Below are 22850 nucleotides of genomic sequence, written 5' to 3'. Positions count from 1 at the left end.
ACCTGTGGCAACTTTTAATCTAGTATTTTTTGAAGTGCTGCACCAAAAGGAGCCAACACTGGCTACTGCAGAGAGCAGGTGAGCAGGCAGCCAAGCCAGCTGAACACCTGATCAGTGCTTAGGTGTTCCTATTTACAAACATGGTCTTTGTCAATAAGAGAGTGAGAGGCAGCTGAGATCTTACTCCTGAAGCCCAAGTGGTGGGGGAAGAGAGGTAGGCAAGAGAATAAGAGAGCCACAACTAGTCAGGCTTGATCCTACAGTCTGTCTAACCTCTCGGCAGCAGGAATTCCCCAGTCAAAGACAGGATTGAATTGAGCTGGAGGTAGGGAGGGCTGAAACTAAGCCCCCTGAAGAAGTAACGGCAGCAAACACTCTGTTTTTCCCTCTAATTGTCTTTCTCCACCCTTCTCCCCTTTCCCGTCCCTTCGCCCTTCCACACTGCTGTTGTTGTGCTTTCCTGATGCCATAGCTCTGACAGATTGAGGTACCACTGGAACAGCTGACCAGCGTGCCTTGCAAACTGTGAAGCAACTCCTGCCCAGCATCTAGCAGCGTGCCGACTAGGCAGTCCGCTGCAGAGACCCAGATCTCTCTGGAGGGCTGAATGGCTGTGGCACCCAGGGACAGCAGGACAAAGCTCTGTTTTAGTTTTTTTTTTAAAAAATATCTTGCTACCCGATATAGTGCTATACCAGACAGCAATATATATTTTTTTTAATTAAAAACAACACCATAGCTGCAGGAGGAAGTAACTGTGAGTCAGCCATTGGGAGGGCTCATTAAAAATTAACACCAATAGACACATTCACATAGGGGGAATCCATTGATTCCACATCTGCATTAAAATAAACAGACATCTGGTGGGAAGAGTAAAATACTTTGCTTCTGCTCAAAATGAAACAATTGCTTGTCAAAATCATCCGTGTTTCCACCTGTGTTGTGTAGTCACCCTTTTAAAAAGCAATATAAAATATGCTAAACCTGATTCAAGCGCTGTTTTTTTTCCTAGTATAATCAGGGTCTTGTTTTAGCTAACTATGTTATTTGTAACTTCTTACTTCGCATTTCTACCATTCCCCATCACTAGTGAGTATTGCACAAGGGGGCCACCTCACTCTGTCTAATGAAAGATCTGATTCTGTGGAAAGATCTTGGCCAAGCAGTACTAATGATGCAATTTTAACTCAAAAATTATTTAGACTGTAGGGAGTTAGGTATAGGCAGAAGCCTTTTCTGCTGGGAGCAATTGCTTTCTACCAACAGAAATGCCCTAGTCCTGGCAGAACTGTCTTCTGCCAGCTGATCTCAGAAATCTGCCAACAAGGTCACCTTCCAACAGAACTGTGCTACTGGCTAACATCTGCCAGCAGGAGAGCCAAAATGGAGAACAGATAAGGAGTGAGAGGAAACACCTGACCTATGTCAGATCTGAACCTCCTCCAGCTCTGGAACATGGCAACTATGCTAGCATCAAGGTAAGGGTAGTTCTAAGTAACTTTAGCATTCCTAGGCTGCGAGTTCGCTTTTATCACAGCTTTAGTCAGGCTATTGACAGCTCAGCTATCCCTTGGCTGTCTTGCCTAGTTAGGATTATACTCTTCATCTGAATCCATTACTGTGTTTTAAAAGAAAAGCAAATTATCTATCTATCTATCTATCTATCTATCTATCTATCTATCTATCTATCTATCTATCTATCTATCTATCTATCTATCTATCTATCTATCTATCTATCTATCTATCTATCTATCTATCTATCTATCTATCTATCTATCTATCTATCTATCTATCTATCTATCTATCTATCTATCTATCTGAGTTTATATCTTTCTAGATTCATTTTTATTACTGTATATACTTTGATGGTAGGCAAGCTACCATGAAACGTCCCCCCCCCCCCGCCTTGAAAATAACAGTGAAAAGATATATTATGCTTCCTCCACCCTTGCTCTTGTGAGAAACAATATTAACATTCAGGTGGCATTGCTCACAGGGACATTTCAGCGAATTATTGTATGTGCCATTTACTAACCATTCACCTGAAGAATGTGGGTCTGATACAGGTCTTCATAGCCATAGGCATGACACGTGTACTTGCCCATATGAATAGTTGTTACCTTGGTGATGTAGAGAGAATCATCATCTCCAAAATCCTGTAAATAACAGACGAAAAGAGAAAGAAGAAAAATAAAATACCTATTTCATAAATTTGTTTAAAGTGCTGTAAAGGCTAAACGTACACTTTGCTTGTTGTGAGAGCTGTCTGATTTTCAGCAGGACTTGAATTTTGAATACTGTATTTTTATATATGTTAATTATAGGAAGCAGTTGATAAGAGGCCACTTGCAAATACATTCACGGAGAAAATGAAAAGTAGTGTAACTGAAACACTGGGACTTCTGATTTCAAGTAAAGATGTCCCCTCATAGAATTAATTGAGGATAACAATTTGAGCACATGACTAAAATTGTGACAGCAAAAATTATGAGGCAAATTGCTGTACGGATGTGTGGTTTTAATCCATGAACACTATTAATGAAAGCACTGTGGTCAGCCTATTTAATGAAGAGCGAACATGTGCAAAAACACTTTCATCAATGATCTTTTTGTTATTATTCAGAAGACCTAGTTATGAATAAGTGATAAGATACAGGGTTTTTTTTCATTTTTAATTGGCTAGAGTGTATGTTCTCTCATTTGCAAACTTATCCAGACCCAAACTCCGCTTTTCTTCTTACTCATATTGCTTATCACATAATTGGAATGATAATTACACTAGAGAAGTCAAAACATTAGCTAGGTTCCAAAATGTTTTTCAGTCTATGCTGGATGGTGTTTTGGTTAACTAGTTATTCCAAATGATACCACATCAGTCTCTGTGGCCGGCATCTTCAGAGGACAGCACTCTGTGCTCTGGTGTAGTTGGTTTGGGAGTGGAGTATTTATGGTTCGTTGACCTTTTGCACACTGTATTTTTGAGAGCTGGGAGCCAAGTCTTCTTGAGTTTCAAACTTTCCTCTTTTTTGTTGAAGTTCTGCTGCTGCTTGTGGATTTCAATGGCTTCCCTATGCAGTCTGATGTAATGATTGCTGGTGTTGTCCAGTATTTCGGTATTTTGAAATAGAATTTCATGTCCAGTTTGTTTTAGGGCATGTTCAGCTACTGCAGATTTTTCTGGTTGTTTTAGTCTGCAGTGTCTCTCATGTTCGTTGATTCTGGTGTGGATGCTTCGTTTTGTGGTTCCAGTATATACCTGGCCACAACTGCAAGGTATCCGGTATACTCTGCAGTGGTGAGGGGGTCCCTTCTGTCCTTTGCTGACCGGAAAATTTTTGTGTTTTTGTGGTGTGCTTGAATACTGTTTGTAGGTTGTGTTTTTTCAAAAGTTTCCCCATGTGGTCCGTGACCTCTTTGATGTATGGCAGAAATACTTTATTTGTGGGTGGCTGTTTTTCTTCTTCAGTTTGGTGTTGTTTTCTTGGTTTGATGGCTCTTGTGATTTCATTTTTGGAGTAGCCATTTGCCTGTAGGGCCCAATTCAGATGGTTGAGTTCAGTGCTGAGAAACTGAGCTTCACAGTCCTGATTTGCATGGTCTACCAGTGTTTTGATTATGCCTCTTTTTTGCTATGGGTGGTGGTTGGAGTTTTTGTGTAGGTACCGGTCTGTGTGGGTGGGTTTTCTGTAGACCTTGTGTCCCAACAGGAGGTCAGTCTTGTGTAGGACCATGACATCTAAGAACGGGAGTTGGCCCTCTATTTCTTTTTCCATGGTGAATTGTGTATTTGGGTGGATGCTGTTGAGATGGTTGAGAAATTCTTCCAATTTTTCTTCACCGTGGCTCCAAATTGCAAAGGTGTCATCCACATATCGGAACCAGACTGTGGGTGTGAGGGGTGCCGAAGCCAGGGCAAGTTTTTCAAAATGCTCTATGTAGAAGTTTGCTATAACTGGGCTGAGGGGCCTCCCCATGGCCACTCCATCTGTCTGTTCATAGAATTCATTATCCCACTGGAAATAGCTGGTTGTTAGGCCAGTGGGAAATCCACAAGCAAAAGCAGAACTTCAACAAAAAATAGGCAAGTTTGAAACTCAACAAAACGTGGCTCCCAGCTCTCAAAAATACAGCGTGCGAAAGGTCAAGGAACTCTATCCAGCCACAAGGGCCGGGGATCACTACACACAAAAGACCAGCTAATGACACCCATCAACCACAGTGACAGATAATCTCTCCTTCTTATCACAACAATACACCCACCACAAGACACACTAATCACCCATCTACAGAAAAAGAAAAAAGACAAAAGCCCATCTCACAGCCATAAATACTCCACTCTCAAGCCAACTACACCAGAGCACAGAGTGCTGTCCTCTGAAGATGCCAGCCACAGAGACTGGCGAAATGTTAGGAAGAACAACCTTCAGAACACGGCCAAAGAGCCTGAAAAACCCACAACAACCATTAGATCCTGGCCGTGAAAGCCTTTGCGAATACATTGATACCACATCCTGATAAACCGACATACGCCCCATCCTTCCCTTGTTTTCGTCAGCACAGAGGGCTCAGTTGGGGATACTTTTATACAAAATCCAAAAGGAGGAATTTAGAAAGCATACTTGATTGGCTTCATGAATGATTTCTCTCCGTCAATTATCTCAAGTGTGACAGACACAAAATAAGATTCTTTATACAGGACATTTTAATGCCAGAGTAGGACATACTTCTAATTATAAATGAGCAACAAAATATTAGGCATAAATAATCACAAGTGTGAGTTGAAAAAATGTTTAACTTCTCTCTCCTCAGCAAGGAATTCAGATATTCCAGAAATGGTGACTACTCACAGAATTCTGTTGTAGGAAGACAGTGGCATAATTGTTATCTAGCTGATGACTGTCAGCGTCCTGAATCAGAACGTTGACTAAATATTTCCAGTTGCCTTGGGCAGGAGACAAGTGTCATCTCCTCCTTTCCCATCACCTCCTTATTGCCCCCCCAAAACCGCTCACCACTACCTGCTCTGTGTGGAGAGAAGCAATGGCCACACAAAGTTCACAGAGCTACATTCCATTGAACCAGTCAGGCTTCTTTCATCATAGCCACACTTTGTGGGTGAGATGCTCTGGAAAATAACCTCAGTCATTGACACTTAGCAAGTCTGCATATTAAAACAAGGCTAATAAGGAGCATGCATTTTGTTTTAGAGTAGAATTGTATTCTCAGAGCTTCCAGCATCATCACTATAAAGAGATCCTTACAATTCCATGTTCAGAAGGGTGACAGGGCTGTCAAAAGTATGGTGCACTGATTCTCATTGGCCTCAAAAGCAGTGACATCATCCCATGCTTGTAGCTCTAAACCCCACTCAAAATTCTGTGCATGGAATCTGCATAATCAAACAGCACTATGGCTCTGTGCTCAAACTCACAGTTCTAGATTCTAAAAAAGACAATGTTGCATGTTGACTTATTCTTCCCCTCATTATGAAAAACATATCATACTTATTTAATGTACAAAATCCTCTTTGGTTGTGGTAGTTCATGCACTGAACCAAACACTGAAAGAGCATTATGGCAATCCTTTGAGTGACATTCATCTCTTCAAGGAAGAGCAATGGCAAACAGCCTTCGACTGAAATACTAATATTATCAGGCTTTTTTGTGCTTGAGATATTGTAGCTGAGATTGAATTCAGATCAATAAAAACTAGATGGCTACTTTTACAGGATGATTTATAAAAGAGTTGAAGAAAAACAAAGCAATAAAAATCCTCTGTCATTCATGTGTTGCTTCCTAATAGACATCTCTGATTAATGTTATGAACACTTGGTTGGTGCTCTAAAATTGTCTTTTTTTTTAAATGGATGATCTGTTTCACTATGATGTATAGTATGCAAAGACATTTTTGAAAGATGAAATGTTCTTTTTTATTATTTTCTATCCATGTACGAAAGAGCATTTCCCCCCTAAGCACCACCATTTATGATGTTTAAGTTCTATTCTTTTAATACTTTGGAATTAATACAGTAGGTTATATATTTACCGTACTTATACCAAAGTGTTCTTACAGGACACATATTCCTTATTAGAGATGAGCGTTTTACATAAGTCTTATCTGGAGTAGGCCTCCCGGAGATTATAATTGCATTGTGGGGAGCAGGGGTAAATCTGTTGACCCCACCTTTCCATTGTATCCGTGTTGCCTATCCTCAGCAGCAGTGCTCCACACTTGGGAGGGCAGAGAAGAGTCATGGGGAATACAGCCTCTGTTCCCCATGCTACTGGCACAACAATGTGATAGTCTAACAACAACAACAACAACAACAACAATAATAATGTGCTATCAATTCTGACTAATGGCGACCTTTCCCAGGGTTTTCTAGTTACAAAATATTAAAAAGTGGCTTAACATGCCCTTCTTCTGTGGACACTATTAGACAGTACGGTTTGTCCAAGGCAACACAGAATGGTTCTTTTCTTGGGACGCACCCCGAGGAATCCCAACCCTCTGGCTCCTCGGGAAGGGACCTAACTCGTTGAGCTATCCTGCCAGCTAACATGCAAGTTTCTACATTGCAAGGGCCTCTCCTCTTTAGGGACAAGGATAAGGAATAGCAATTTTCCCTTTCCTTCTGTGAGGGGTATTATTGACTGAATGGTTTTGTGGGAATTGCACCAAAGTCTGACAGCTGCTCCTTTGTTTCATAAACTTCTAAAACTCTAAAACCTGGGAGGGTTTCCTTGCATCTTTTTAAATGATTGGCTAATCCTCTGCTTGGTGTGGGTGCTTTATTTGTTTCTTAAAGGGAAATGACACTAACTTTGTGTAGATTATCTCAGAGGAATTTTGCATAAATTACAAAAAAGACTGAACAGGAGGGGGAAAAAACCCCACTCCTCGTCTCATTCTTGTGCTGAAGATGAGAAGTCTTGTGTGGAGCTTGAAAATTCATCATCTTGTCATGCCAGTGACCAACAGAGCTGAGACTGGTGAAAATGATGAAGTTAATGAGTATTCTTAACATCCCTCACCTACATTATAAATGTAGAGAATATATGCTGAATTCCTTGTGCTTGTTAATCCTTGTGCTATTTTGACCCCACAAGCCACTTCAGCAAGAAATTTGGCAGCTGCTTGAAACTTCTTGCCTTCATCTGAGAAGAAAATGAGACCAAGTTTCCATAAGCATGCATAACGATGCAGAGGGACTGACCACTAGTCAAGAAAGATGCAAACCACCCATCCAAGAATTTAAATTACTATGGATCCATGAAGCAAAGCATCAGCCAACCCCATTTGCTTTGCTTTATTGCTTTGCTGCTTTACCGCTCCGGATAAAAGCCAGGGTGGAACAGAACTGTCCGTTCATAACAAAAATTCATGCAAAATACATTGGGATGTGTCAAACACATATGTTCTCTCTAAAAGGAACATGGCAGCATGGCTTAGGTTTGCAAAGTTGCATCTGGACAAACCACAAGACTTCAGGAACAATGTCCTTTGGATAGATGAGACCAAAGCGGAGCTGTTTGGCCATAATGCGCAATATCACATTTTGTGAAAACCAAACACAGCATATCAGCACAAACACCTCATGCCAACTGTCAAGCATAGTGGTGAAGGGGTGATTATTTGGGCTTGTTTTGCAGCCATAGGACCTGGGCACCTTGCAGTCAATGAATCAACTATTAACTCCAGAGTATTCTAGAAACCAATGCGAGGCCATCTGCCCAACAGCTAAAGCTTGACTGAAATTGAGCCATGCAACAGGACAACGATCCCAAGCATACCAGCAAATCTACAACAGAATGGCTGAAAAAGAAAAGAATCAAAGTTTTGTAATGGCCCAGTCATAGTCCAGACCTCAACACGACTGGAATGCTGCGATGGGTCCTTCTGAGAGCTGTGCATAAACAAATGCCCACACACATCAGTGAACTGAAGCAATGCTGTAAAGAAGAGTGGGCCAAAATTCCTCCACAGTAATGTGAGAGACTGACAAAGAAAACTATTACTTGTAGTTATTGCTGCTAAAGCTATTGAATCATAAAGTGTACTTAGTTTTTCACATATTGCTTCTCAATTTTGGCTTTATTTTTGTTAAATAAATAATTACATGGTGTAATATGTAATGCATTTTTGTTCATCTGAGGTTGTATTTACCTAATTTTCAGACCTGCTAAGGACCAGATGATTTTTATTATGTCCTGATATGTAAAACCAAAGAGGGTGTACGTTTTTTTTCACATGACTGTCACTGCATCAGTTAAGGTCTGCAAAGAGTTATTTTTCTCACCTATCCGCGAATTTCTCCCTGCACATCCAGTCTGCACCCAAGTCCAATTTTTTTTGAGGAATGAAATTCATCCTTTTTTCTTGCTTATTTTCCTTCAAATGTACACATGTTCTTGGCATGTTCCAAACTGTATGCATTGCATGAATGCATTCCATACATTGCATTAAAGCATGTTTAAGCAGTGTCTTACGGAACTGAATATATATTTTATTTGAACTTCCTGAAGTGTGTCCATAGTTTTCAGTTGTGTTCACAGTTATCTATCAGCATATGGATTCTATAGTACAAAATGTGCCTGGCCCATGAAGTGCCATCTACAGAAACTTCACAGGAGTGGATTTGTCATTCATTCTCTACTGGTGGTTATGACTGATGTGGGCTGTCAGTGGGGCAACTCACCTGCTTGAGCCACATCTCATGGATCTTGTTCTGCTTCATTTTATGACTGGCTGTGGTTGAAACATCTGAATAGAGCATACATCTACTGGTCTACTTTACATCTGTCCCTTTTTCCCTCTCTTTCTTCAGATCAGCTTTCAGCAGCTGATAAATATCCGCTTGAATACTGACATGAACCACTTTGTCACTGCCCCAGTTTGATTATCATGTGTTTCTATGGCCATTAATTACCAGCAGCTGTCAAAAGGTTGTTGTTACTCTCAGCTAAAGATATCGCTATAGCTTTTTAGTCCATCAAAACTGATTTGATAAGAAACATCCCACATACAAGAAGAGGAGAAAATTTATGAACTGGAAGATCTGAGTCAAAAAGTCAGTCATAGCCATTTTTGCAAAATGTCTCAGAAAGCTAGCCTTTGCAAACCTTAGAGACTATGACAACTGAAAGAAATTTTCTGTTTACCTGGAGAACAAACCGTATAAATGTAACATTACTGTTTAACTGGACAGCAAACATGTCTTAACACAGGAGGAAAAAACATGCCACCATAATAATTAGACATGTCTAAGATAAAACAGAAATCCAACTGTAGGTGGGTCACTACTGATGTCTCATCAGTCATCTACCTTTACCCCCATGCTCCCTGGAGAGCCCATTAAGAGCTGCAACATCTGGGTATCAGGTGGGTGCAGATGCAGGACAGCAGGCCCTGGGTGGAGACATGACAGAAGCAGGGCCCAGCTGTGAGAGAAGATAGAAGCCAAGGCTAGTGGGTCGCTGACAGGGATAAAGGAGGGGAAAGAGGAAGAGAAGAGGAGCACAAAGACAGATGTAGGACAGACAACCAAACCAGAAGAGGAGGAGATGTGGGGCTGTGGAGGAGCTGAACCCCAGTTTGTGTGTGTCAGGGGATGTGGACAACATGTATGTAGAGAACCCTTGGACCAGGGTCCTTGTGGAGGTCTCCATAGCCAAGTGGTAAGGGTGCAGGAGAGGAGTGTCCCTGTTTAGCCCACTGGCATTGTCACTCTGCCTGTTCAAACTGTGGAGACCTCAGCATCTGACGGAGCCCTTGGCTCCCACCTTTACCGAATTAAGGCCAGTGTCTTCATTGCAAGAGGAAGAGGTCTAATAGTCCCAGCAGCAAAGACAGGAGTGCTGGAAAGGTATGGACACTAATAAGCAGCTGGCAGTACAAGCATCCCTTAAAAAGTGTGGGGTGGCTTGGGGCTGTCTTGAAACCCCAATGCCATCAAGACTTTGGACATCCTAACCCTAGTGAAGGCAACACAGAGGTAGGCAGAAACTAAACTGCCAGGGGGCCTAGTTGAGGCAACTCAGCCCTCTGAAGGACTGTCAGGATGGAGAATGGATGGCACCCTAATAAAATCGGGTTCAAGTAGCACTTGAAGTTTGGAATTTATGGAGACAATGGCTGAGGAAGGCTCTGTGCTAGGTGGGAGAGAGAGAGAACTCACGCCAAACTAACCTTACACCAGAAAAAGTCCAGTTACACAATGTTACTTTCTGTAAAAATGTGGGCTTCGGGAAATACCTGAATATTTCTCCCAATTATACATCTCACAGACTTTATACAGAGACAGAAGAGTAATTGTATGCATTTTTTCAGTTATTCAGAGTTCATTTGTCAGGACAGAGTGACAGTTGAAAATACTATATACAGCATGTCAGGTTTTGATACTAGGTAACCAAACAATTGGTAACATGTGCTACCCTGAGTGTAGACAGAAGCAAGCTCAGGTCATATGTTAGTCATCTGCATCAACCCTTGTCATTGACTTAGAAGGTGACAACAGTAAGGGAAGATAGAGAAGTGCATACGTGAATGAAGTGTTAGAGTTCAAAAAATTGATTTTATGGGGTGCCACGGTGTTGCACTAAAATTAAAAAGTCCTTTTAAAAGGTGCCACAGAGAGGTGCACTGAAAAGTGAAAGTTTTTTTAAAAAAAAACTATAGCTAGGGCAAATTGCATACCTTACAGCAATTTGTTATTGGTATACAAAATAACACATAAGACAAGAAGGCGGAAGTACCATATTTTTCCATTTATAAGATGCCCTCCCACTTTTCTAACCCAAAAATTAAGAAAACTTAGCTTTGAGTATTCAGCCTCTGGACTCAGAACACTCAGACACTAGGAATCCCTGTTGAATCAAAGCCTAAAGGCTCCACCTCCAACGAGGTGTGTTCTAATTGGTTTGTTGAGCATCAGCTGATGTCAGTTCCATAAGGCTCATGATAGGAGGCAGCTAAGCCTCCTGATTAGAGGAAGCTAAGTCTGTTGATGGAAGGAAGCCTGTTTATAGAGGCAAGATACGGGCCATTTTGTTCTCTCTTGTGTTCTCAGCTTACTTCCATGTACAAGACGCCCCTCTATTTTTAGTGTAATGATTTTAGGAAAAAGTAGTGTCTTATACATAGAAAAATATGGTAGCTCATCCATTTCGTGCCAGTTTTCTCAATGAAAACAACAACAATGTAATGTTTACGCTATGTGAACAGATTTTAAAAATGGAGTGCATTTATTTTGGTGCTTGAGTTACATTTATATATGAAGTTAATTAGCAAAGAAATAACATAAACTAGATGTGGAAATTGTGTTAGGTTAATGGGGGGCTAATATAGAGCTCAGCTAACCTAGCTAATCACTACCCCAGCTTAGATAGCAGACTGCTACATTAGGGCATTGCTTACCCATGGGAAAGCTAAAGTCTCACATATAATGTTTTTGGCTAAGTGTAGCATCAAAATGTATATAAACAGATTTCTATAATGTTTAAAGACCATCTCAAAGAACACAGAAGGGAGTAAAAAGGACATAAGCTTTGTTCTCCTGGAGTGAGACGGAGAATGAGACTCATGCCTAGCATACGGACTGAAAGCAGCAAAGAGACTACGCTGCATCAGATTATGAAGTTTCCTCCTTAGACTTTGGCTGGGAAGGCTGGGTGAGTTTTCCTCTTTTAGAGAAAACTTTTTTTCTGTACAGTGGACCCTTGACTTATGAAGGTCCCTACTTACGAAAATTTCGAGGTACGAAAAGCTCCGGCCGCAAAATTTTAGTTCGATTTGCGGCCGGAGCTTCGACCTACAAAATGCAGGGGGAAAGGGCAGGAAATTCAAAGCAGCCCCCACTGCCCTCTTGTCTCCTGTCCCTGGTGCCCTCTGCTTCCTGTGGGCAGGAGGCAGAGGGCACCGGGGATAGGAGACAAGAGGCCAGTGGGTGCACCTTTCTTAGCCCTGAAAGCTGACAGCGGGCGCAGAGCGGCTTTCGGCTTGCAGCTTTGGAAGCCTGGGATGGGAGGCAGAGGACAGTGGGGAGAGAAAACAGAGGGCAGTGGGTGCAGCTTTGGAAGCCTGGGATTTTTTTTCTTTGGCTGAAACGGATTAAATGGTTTTCAATGTATTCCTATGGGAAATGGATCCTCGACCAATGGAATTTTTTTTTTTTTTTTAACGTGGGGCTACCCTTTTTTTTAAATATATATATATATATATATATATATATATATATATATATATATATATATATATATATATATATATATATATATATATATATATATATATATATATATATATATATATATATATATATATATATATATATATATATATATATATATATATATATATATTTAGGAACAGGGATAAAGGGTACAAAAAGAAAAAAGGGATAGAGAAGGGAAAATGGTTTTGGGGGATAGGAGAGCATAAAGTATAACATCATCCAATCAATTCATATTACTAATATATATCAACTTTTTGCTTTTTCACAGTTTGATTACCCTCCTGCTTTTATCTTATCATTTAATTTTAATTTTATTCTATGTTATTCCAACATTGTCTGGTAGCTGCTGCCATTTATACAATACATCCCATCGTTCATTTTCTTTTTGAATTGAACAGTCTTTCAGCCCATCTGACAGAATATCCATTTTTTTCACTTCCCATATTTTCACCATAAGATTGTCTGGTTTCAGTATCTCTGCCTCCTTAAGATTTTTGTCATAATGCTTTTTAATTTTGGAAGCTGCATGGGTCACTGGATAACTCTCTACTGCATTCATATTACCTAGTGTCATATCTAATACAGACGATTCTAAAGTTTGTACAACTTCATTTAAGTTTTGTTTGGCATCTACTGTCCCCTCTTTCGTCCCTTTCATCAAATCTTCTATTTTGGTAAGACCTGCATTCACTTGCTGGAACCCTGATAATATTAGCCTTTGTATATTAATCTGCCATTCCTTTTCTATTTCTTGCACCACTATTCCAGAACTTTGGGATTGAACAGACCAAGTCTCCATTTGTTCTTTTGAATTTTTGGGGTCCATCTCAGGCTTTGGGGTTTGCATAAATACCACAATAATCACCCCCTAGAAATCCTTCCACAGTTTCCACAATTTTATCAACAATTCAAACCCCTCATCATAATCCTCCCCTTAGATCTCCCTCCAATCTTTATCCAAATATTGTAATATAAAAATCAACTTTTAGCCCAGCAAATACAATATCAAATAGAACCGTGACACAGTTATTTCTTCTTCTCCTGGGTTCAGCAAGCTTCTGTTATTAGACACACGTGGTCTGCAATCCGGCAAACAAAACAACAATCGTAAAGTCTCAAACTGTCCAGTAGATTGTCCTTGGAGCTCGTCTTGTGATCTTCATTAACCCCTTAATGCTCCTTAGTCCAGTCGGCCACGTCAGCTCCTTCTCCCGAAAACCACCAAATTCTATTATTTATAGTTCCCAAAGTCCAGAGAAGGCAAAGAGTAACGTATCCCAGCCACACTGCATCCACCGAAGTCTCTTAAATCCAGTCAGACGGTGTTGCTGTCTGGGATTCTTTTCCAGGAACATAAGATTTATTTTTCCATCTCAGACTCTCGGCTTTAGAATCAGCCTGGCGTTTTAACAGTTCACTTGGAGAAGCTTAGTTTCGCTTTTGAGTCAGACTGATAAGATAAACCCGCCGCTGCATTTATTCTTTCAGCCAAATATTTTCATTCTTATTTCAGCTTAATGAGGCTGTTTCATAAATCAGAGGCTTCGGCTTACTTACTTGTTATATATTATTAGTTTATATTGATTGCTCTCCTCTCCCCCGGTAAAGGGTTCCTCGCGGCTCAGTGCCAAAAAATGGCGCCTGCTCCAGTCCGTGCACGGTGATTTCTTCAGAAGAAAAAAGTCCGGGTCTGCCTCCCTTTCTTCTCCTTCTGCTGCTCACCATCTGCTTCAGAGAGACTTCTTCTAGACTCTCCTTTGATCCCCATTTCAAAAGGGGGATCCCGGGCCGGAGGGTTCCAGTTTTTTCCAGAGAGCTCCTCTCTGGAGTTGCTGGCAGCACCGCAACAAAGCCCCGCCTCCGACCAATGGAATTTTCAACCTGTGGCCACAGTTCCAATATGGATTAATTCCGCGAGTCAAGGGTCCACTGTATGTCAAGTATACACTTAGCTAGATAATGCCTTTCATTTGGTATCTTCTTATTATAAGTACTCAGATACTCCAAGCTTTTAAAGTTATACTGCTTTTTACTTTTATATGAAATATTATAAAGATTTATTATTTGCCTTATTAGGCTATAAGCACTTATTGTTCATTTTTATTCTTGAAAGAGTCTGTAGTCTTAATGAAGATGGTATGTTTTTCAACACTCCTATGCTTCGTATTCAAGTACAATTTAAGTTCACTTTTTAAGCATTTAAGTATTATTTCCTATAGCTTTTTTCTTAGCTGGAGGGATAATTTTGCACCATGCCTGTGACTTCTCAAAAGTTACATGTTTGTAATATTATTGGGCTTTATGTTTTTCATATGGAACCCAGTAATGACACAAATAAAAGGAACCTGTATAGAATTAACATGCGTTGGAACTATTGCAACAATGAAGACACTTATAATTTGGTACCCAGATGAGTTTGCAAACAGCTTTTTAGTGATTATTGGGTTGTATTCTGGTGTTAACACTTCACTGAGATGTTAGCTGTGACAAATCATAGAATGGAACTTCTGTAAATTCTTGTAGTACTCCTGGGAGAGTCAGTTATCCAAATCTGGATCTCACAGAAGATCAATATTTCTCTTCTTCTTCTTCTATGAAACTGCAAAGGTAGAAGTTTGATAGTTGAGCTCATCAAGGGAAAAAATTGGTTTTTCAGGAGAGGACTGTTTGTTTACAAGCCACCTTTGGGTTCAAACAGGGTCCTCAAGGCAACTCAACAATTTATTTATTTAAAATATTTGTATCCTGCCTTTCTCCTTTAAAAAGGACCCAGGGTGGCCAACATTATTAGAAACACAGTATTAAAAGCTAAGAACAGCAAATTATTCTAATATTTTTAAATATGGTCTAGAATATCTAGTTATATATGAAACAGATCTAAGTAGTTCAACATATCAACAATTCGAAGTGTGTAGATTAATCTCATTTCTATATAAACAATGTTGGACTCTATCATAACAGCTGGCATAATCCATTATCCTTTGTTGAACGTTGGGTGGACAACAGAAGACCTGAGTAGTTTTCCCCAGTAGCTGCTTTGATCGAAGGGATATTTCTAACATATTAAAAGGCCCTTGAGCTGGAAATTCTATGTCTAAAAGAATCCCCAACAAGAGACAGATCAGTTTTTTTTTCTTGGTATGAATATTGTCATAAATGCACATTTATGCACTGCATAAATGCAGTGTGGTTAAGATAATGCCTATTTTACTTCGCAAATAACGGTTCTGCTACAAAATTATAGTACTGGCATAATTAACAGGTAGTTGATTTTATTCTGGAAATGTAAGTAATCAGAATTGTTTTATGTAAACCTGTAGTGTTTATCACGTTGAAAATTACTTTCTCCATATGGATACCAATGTCCCTGTTTCTTTATTCTTACAATAGGTTCACAGGTGATTGACTAAAATCAACCAAGAAATACCTTCTATAGTTGTTGCTGTAGAAGAGGCAGCTGTGCTAATCTGTGCTGGAAAAAAGCTCACATTAAAATACAGCAGGTAGTTTTTAAGGTGCCACAACGTTTTTGCCTTCCAAGTCCAGTCCAACTACACTCACTTCAATTCCCTAAAGAGCCTCTGCACATATTGGCACCTATTGATATATTCATATCCTTTATACAACAAAAGGATAACAGGGAAAATTAATCTTTTTAGACACTTTAATTCCATCCAAAGATGTATTGGCATTTCAAAGATGTATTAGCATTTCAAAGATGTATTGGCATTTAGCCTTTCATTCTTTAGTGAATGTTGTTATATGTCAAAGATCAGTGTGCATATTTTTTTCTCTCACACACATCCTGACCTGGTTTCATTTAGCTAACACGCATTTGACAAGACTCAAATGATGCATTTGATTTCGTGCAACAGAATGAACTCCAATCACACCTTTATTCCAACTTTGTAGGTGGAAATGATTAAGTATTTATGTGACTTACATGATTTGTCTCAGTTCAAATTGCTGACATATAATGAAAATATTATAATATGAGAAAATACAAATCCATGAGCAAATGATCATAGCATCATAGAATGGTAGAGCTGGAAGGGTCATAAAGCCCAGCCCCTTGCTGGAAATCATCACCTGAAAGCATTCCCAAGATAATCCAACCTCTGCTTTAAAGTCTCCAGTGAAGAAGAGTCCACCACACTTGGTGGCAGTCAATTTGTTGTTGCTTAGTCATTAAGTTGTGTCCGACTCTTCGTGACCCCATGGACCAGAGCACGCTAGGCCCTCCTGTCTTCCATTGTCTCCTGGAGTTTGGTCAAATTCATGTTGGTCGCTTTGATGACACTGTCCAACCATCTCATCCTGTGTTGTAACTTCTCCTCTTGCCTTCACATTTCCCCAACATCAGGGTCTTTTTTAGGGAGTCTTCTCTTTTCATGAGATGGCCAAAGTATTGGAGCCTCAGTTTCAGGATCTGTCCTTCCAATAGCAGTCAATACCTCTCTCAAATAGCTCTCACTGTTAGGAAGGCCATCCAAATGCTTTGTCAAAGTCTCCCTTCATGTAACTTGAATCTATTCTAGATTCCTATCCTTTTCAGCTGCAAATAACAAATCTGTCCCATCTTTCATGTGAAAGCTCTCCAAATAGAGTACTTGAAGATGGCTATATTACCTTTCAGGCTTCTATTCTGAAGTATGAACATGTTCACTCAGCCTTTCCTCACTGGGCTTGGTTTTCAGACCTCTTAGCATTTTGGTTACTCTCCTCTAGACATTTTCTAGCCTGTTGATGTTCTTCTTAAAATGTAGTGCCCAGAACTGGATTTTGTAAGGTCTGACCAAAGCAAAATAGAGCGGTATTTTTATTTCCCTTGATCTGAACACTGCTTTTCTGTTGATATGCCTTGGTATCACATTTACTTTTTTGTGTGGCTATGTTGTATTGTTGGCTGTTTGCTTTTGATCTACTAAGATCTCTAGATCTGTTTCACGTACACTGCTTCCAAGCCAGCTTTCATCCATCCTATATATGCACATCTGATTTTTCCTGCTCAAGTGCAGCACTTTCACATTTCTGTAGGTTGAAACTACAGTGGTGCCTTGACTTACGAATGTCCTGACCTATGAACAAACTGACTTACGAACAGCTCTGGCCGCAAAATTTTGCTTTGACTTGCGGCTGGAGCTTTGAACTACGAACAAAAAAAGGCAGGGGAAAGGGGTGGGAAATTAAAAAAACTAACCGTTGGTGGTGAAGAGGCTGTTTCTTTGTAGCTCTTTCGCCCCAACGGTTAGAGAAAGGGATGCGGTGGTGGTCTGGCTGGGAGGCGAGGACCCATCCCAGCCGGGCTCTGGCTCCTGGCTGGACTCCTGGACAGATCCCGGCCCGGGTGGCTGACCATCGCCGGGAGTCTTGAGAGGAGGCTTCATGGGGAGGTAAGTGTGCTGCTTTTTACTACTTTGGGTAGCTTTTGTATGGTGGGATTGGGCTGGTGGGGTTTATTTTTGGGGTTATTTTTGTGTTTTGTTTTGTTGTTTTCCAGCCCCATGGGATTGCATATTTTTATTTGGGGGAGTACTTTTTTCTTCAGCCCATCCTGGCCAGGCAGCGGTGGTGGAGCCCAGGCCAGGCAGTGGTGGAAGACCAGGTGAGCTCCCAGAGGGCTCCCCGCCGACAGTGGCTTTGGTGGCGGGGGGGGGGTGCCAGGCAGCTGCAGGGAAGGCCGGGTGAGCTCCCGGACAGCTCCTCGCCGATGGTGGCTTCGGTGGTGGTGGAGCCCAGGCAGCTGACCATGGCCAGGAGGCTTGAGAGGAGGCTTCACGGGGAGGAAAGTGTGCTGCTTTTTACTGTTTTGGGTGGCTTTTGCAGGGTAGGATTGGGCCGGTGAGGTTATTTTTGTGTTTTGAAGCCCCAAGGGCTTGCAGATTTTTATTTTTTATTTTTATTTGGGGGGGGGTATTTTTTCTTCAGCCAGAATGGATTAATGGGTTATCAATGCATGCCTATGGGAAATGGTGCTTTGACTTACGAACATTTTGACTTATGAACGCCATTCCAATACGGATTAAGTTCGTAAGTCAAGACACCACTGTAATTTTGTTTATATTAGCCCTGTTCCTTAATATGTGAAGGTCCCTTTGAATCCTTATCCTGTCTTCTGATGTTTTACTCATCCTCCATGTTTGGTGACGTGCAAATTTTATGAGCATCCCCTTCACGGCCCTGTTGGAGTCATTTGTAAAGTTACTGTATTGAAAAATACCACGAAGGGATCATGGTTAGTGAGCTATGCAAGAAGAATGAAGCACCTTCAGTACTGTATCAGCAACCACACAAAGGTACTTTTCTTCATTGCTTTCTTCCTGTGAATAATTGTCTTCCTATATCACAAGATTTTAGGAGGATGGATTGTTTGCTCCTGGTCTCATACTTCTGGGCGAGTGGAGAACTGCAGTGATTGTGCAATGCATATAGGAGTTCATGGCAGTCATGAGAGCAATCTCTTTAAAAATCTCATCTGAAGTGTTTATCTCCCTCTGTGTCTAGAGAAGCAAATATCCAGCTATTACATTCTCAGAGGTGAGCATTAAAATGTTCAATTTTTTAAAAACTCCATGGAATAAGAGTACAAATGTTTTTGTGTATGTTTCACATTTCAGAATTTCTGTCTGTGTCTGTGTGAAAAATCTGCAACAAATGTTTACACAACTTTATATTTTACAGAAAATCACATATTTTCCACAAATGTAACAGAATATAACAGAATATAAGTTCTGGGTTTTTTTGTAATGAGCTTTTTTGCACAAAATGTGATCTGTGCAAAATCCCTCAGGTTTTTTTCTTTTTTTAAAAAAATAATAATGCTGCTAATGGTGAAGAAAACGCTCAACTTTTTGTTATTGGGCAGAGATGAAAAATCTTGCTATGCTTGACAGTTTTTTTCAACTCCCTATCTTGATCTGTTGTGACACCATTTTTTCTGTCAGTGAGTCATTTGTGTTTGTTACATACTTAATGTACTCCTCCAGTTAACCACAAGTCAGTGACCACCATTGATCTCCGCCATCTTGGCTTTTTCAATGAGCCATTCTTTCGTCCCAGGTTGCTGCTGATATTAAAATGCACAGCAGCATCATAGTGGGATCTTGGGGGGAAGGTGGTAGCTGTCTAGTTGTTTTCCAGAAGACAACTTCTACTTCTACTGCTGCAGTTGCAGATACAGTTGTGATACAGCTTCAGGTACACTCACTGTCTTTGTTATTGTTATTTAAAAATGTTCAGCCTCTGGGGATCTGTTTCCACATAGGCTCATCCATCAAGGAATCGCAGGGATTGCCAGCAGAGTCTAAGGTTGTTTTCAAGGATGGAAAGTCAATGCGTAGGAGGGCACTCACTGGGCCTCTTGGGTTTTGCAGCTACTGTGGCGGAACAAATAGTGTGTCCTCGCCATAACACACCTAATGTACCTCAGCAGCTGTGCATGGCAATGGATGATCACTAGAGATGGGTAAGCTGTCTTTCAGGGAGGCTTGTCAGCTATTACTGCTATTTCTACTGAAAAACTAAAGACAAGCTTCAAAGGCATTCCAGGATTCCCCGGAGCACTGTTTGAAAAACACTGTGCTATAACTTTGTTCTAACATTTGTTAATAATTTAACCTTTGAAATGTGTGCACTTAACATCCCTCAGAGTCTCGGCCTAGTCAAGGAAGCCTACCTGGAGTGTTAATTTCAATTGTTAATATCTTAAACGGCATATGTCACACACAAATAAAATCCTTTATAACCTTGGTGTATGAAGCTGCCACTTTATACAGCAGTCACGGCAGCGGCTGCGACACCAGCATTCCTTGCAGTGAATATGTAAAAAGAAAGAGAGGTAAGTACTTCTCTCTAACAATGAGGGGGACATAACTAGCAGTGAGACCCAATGAGTCACTGCTCTTGACATTTTACATGTTTGCTATGAGAATCATCTAGGTGCTTATGTGAAACAAAATCCTGGAGCCAGAAACACCATTCTGAAGCAAGATTTGGCACTTGTGTTGCCTTTCGATCCTGACTTACAAGTTTTAAGTTAGTAAGTTAGCGGAGGAGAGATGGGAAGGGAATTAACCAACATCAGTTTGGCTCCCAGCTGAGACTGTTGGCTCAAGCTCAGCACTGTCTGCTCTTCCAAACGGGCACTTGGAATCATTGCTTTTTTTCCCCTCCCTTGGTCTTCACAATGTCAGCCTTTGGACGTGAGTAATTTACAAACTGCTTCAGTCCTGCTGCATTTGTCCCAAAGACTGGTACACACAAGTGACAGTAATAAACAAATAGTATGCTGCAGTTTGTTAACTTCTGGGAGCATGGCAGAGAGAAGAAACTATTGATTTTTCATCAGAGTTGTGGGAAGATAAGCTACAAACGAGTTTCAAAAACATTTCCGCCCCCTCATTAAATTCTTTGAGTCAATTGCTTCCTTGCAGATGTCCTTCAGTCATATTCAATTCTTAAAAAGACCTCCAGTTTATGAATGTGGGGTATTTTGCTTCTTTAGCCACGATTCAGAGTGCCAGGAAATGGCCTTAGACTGCTGAGCAACATTGTGCTGCTAGGAAAAAGGATGCTAAGTATTACAGAGCAAAGGGCAGCCTGGAGATCGACAACACCAATGGCAGCAGTCAAGATGGTCTACAGGATGCCCTCTTCTGCTCACTACCATTTACAAAGTGATCCCTACACAAGGGAAAATCCCAGAAGCTGACTTGTTTTTTAACCAGTTAACTACTTCTCACCCAAACACAAAGCAATTGTCAGGGCTGTTTTTCAAGAAGTATGAATGGTAGTCATCAAATAAGTCTCATTTTAATTCCCAATGTCAGTGAGAAGGGGGGAAATGACATGCAATGAAGCTGTGTTTTGGAACTAGTGATCTAGCATGTGTTCGCGCTCAATGGCCTGTAAAAGGAATATTGTAACCTAGTCTTGGGGACACAGCACTAGCTATAATATATATAGCAATATGTACCACCATATTCATTCCCCCACCCACCCAATTTTATTTGAATGACTGTGCAGTTTCCTCATCCACATGAACAGGAATTGAGAGAAAATGCTGGCATGCACCCTAAACAGAAAATGGTAGCTCAAGGGCACACACATACGGTACTAAAAATCCCAGCATAATCTTCCACAAAACAGTGATTCGCCACCCCCACCCCACCCATGACAATGTTTCTGTTGCCCGGTGAATAAAAGGGGAACAATATGGACATCTGAGTGAACCAGAAGTGGACTGACAGAAGGACTAGCAGTGGCAGGCAGATACACAGGACTAGTAGATACACAGGCAGCAACAGTACCAATTTGGGATCAGCAGGAGGGCCCCGTGTTTGTCCCAAGGTAATGTATGGAACAAAATTAGAGATGCATATAATCTCACACAATCACCTATTCTCATTGACTTGGGCCATCTTCATATGCTAGGACAGCCTGCAGAGAAAGGGCTGGCCAGTGCGAGATGTAACACCTCCAGCACAGGGATGACAAGCAGCACTCATTTTTCACAGAGGTTTCGCAGTCCGTGCTAAACATCTCCGTGAAAAACTTGTATCTTTTCTCATTGTGAAGCAGAATGTGTGCATACATCAGGTCTGGCTGATCGATGAAACTGTTTCAAACAACCATTTGATGCTTCCATTTTTTTAGAAGTCCATGAAGCAAGGTGGCAGCTATTGTAATTCTCCATGATCATATAATTTGCACAAAAATTGTTCTTGCAAACACTGATTGATACTGATAGAAAATTTCTCACCCTCTCACAAAATGGGGAGTAAAATTTGTATTTCCTTGTTCCCAGGCTACGGGGTGAGTTCGTTAACTGCAATTGTGTTAAGTCCATTGGTCAATTATGTCCTGGCTCAACTAAAAATACGAAGCTATTGAATAAGATACACTATTTTCCATGTCTATGCCAGACAAATCCTCTACACCAACAGGGGTTCTCATATGTAAAGAAGTTACCTGGGTAGACCAGCCTCCTGCTCTTCAGGCAGTTGTGTTTCCATTAGTGAAGTGATGATGAAGGAAGCAGGGCTAGAGTGAGCTTCCTGGGGCTCTATCATTACTGAATAAGGCTAATTTGTAATGGGAGGCTGGAAACCAAACATTATAGGAAATCAATGAAAATGAATATGCTGTTGAATAGTAAGTAGGTCTGAATCCTCCATGATAATCAAGAAGCAGACTGACAATACAATGTTCTATAAACCTGGGAGAATGGCAGAAGAGAAATATCAGGAGGAGATAATGACAACAGCAATAAAACTGGTGGGAACTAATGGCTATGAAATACCTTTTCCAGCTGTTCAGGTTATGTGTTATGACAAAAGTCTGGATATCTTAAAGATTTCCTTTCATAACTAACAGGCTTAGATGGAAAACCTAAAAAATCTTAGACCACCATAAAATCAAGGTCAGTGGTTTTCTGTCCAATTCCTTACCACCAGCACTAAGAAACAACCAGTAAAACCTTGCCTATGCGATAACAACATGCAGGGTGTTCCCTCTACATTGAAGGGAGGAAGAAGTGTATGTTGAAAAGAGTTATATACAAGATTGATTGCAGCAAATGTAGCTTGTTTTACAAGGGGAAAACCAGAGGGCCTCTGCT

At 40.7% G+C, this 22850-nt stretch overlaps 1 protein-coding gene across 2 annotated transcripts in view; it reads right to left on the bottom strand.

Moving 5' to 3' along the window:
* The window catches only part of FSTL4 (follistatin like 4), a 573664-nt gene that overhangs the window by 61202 nt on the left and 489612 nt on the right, over positions 1-22850 (bottom strand). For both annotated transcript variants that reach the window (XM_072990161.2, XM_072990162.2), the window contains exon 8: positions 2036-2156. In XM_072990161.2, coding sequence (XP_072846262.2) covers positions 2036-2156 — 121 coding nt within the window. The remainder of the gene's footprint in view (positions 1-2035; positions 2157-22850) is intronic.

Source organism: Pogona vitticeps, chromosome 2 (genome assembly GCF_051106095.1).
Source record: "Pogona vitticeps strain Pit_001003342236 chromosome 2, PviZW2.1, whole genome shotgun sequence".
NCBI classification, from domain to species: Eukaryota; Metazoa; Chordata; class Lepidosauria; order Squamata; family Agamidae; genus Pogona; species Pogona vitticeps.
The sequence above is the reverse complement of the archived record's forward strand: the minus strand, read 5'-3'. Positions and strand labels throughout refer to the sequence as shown.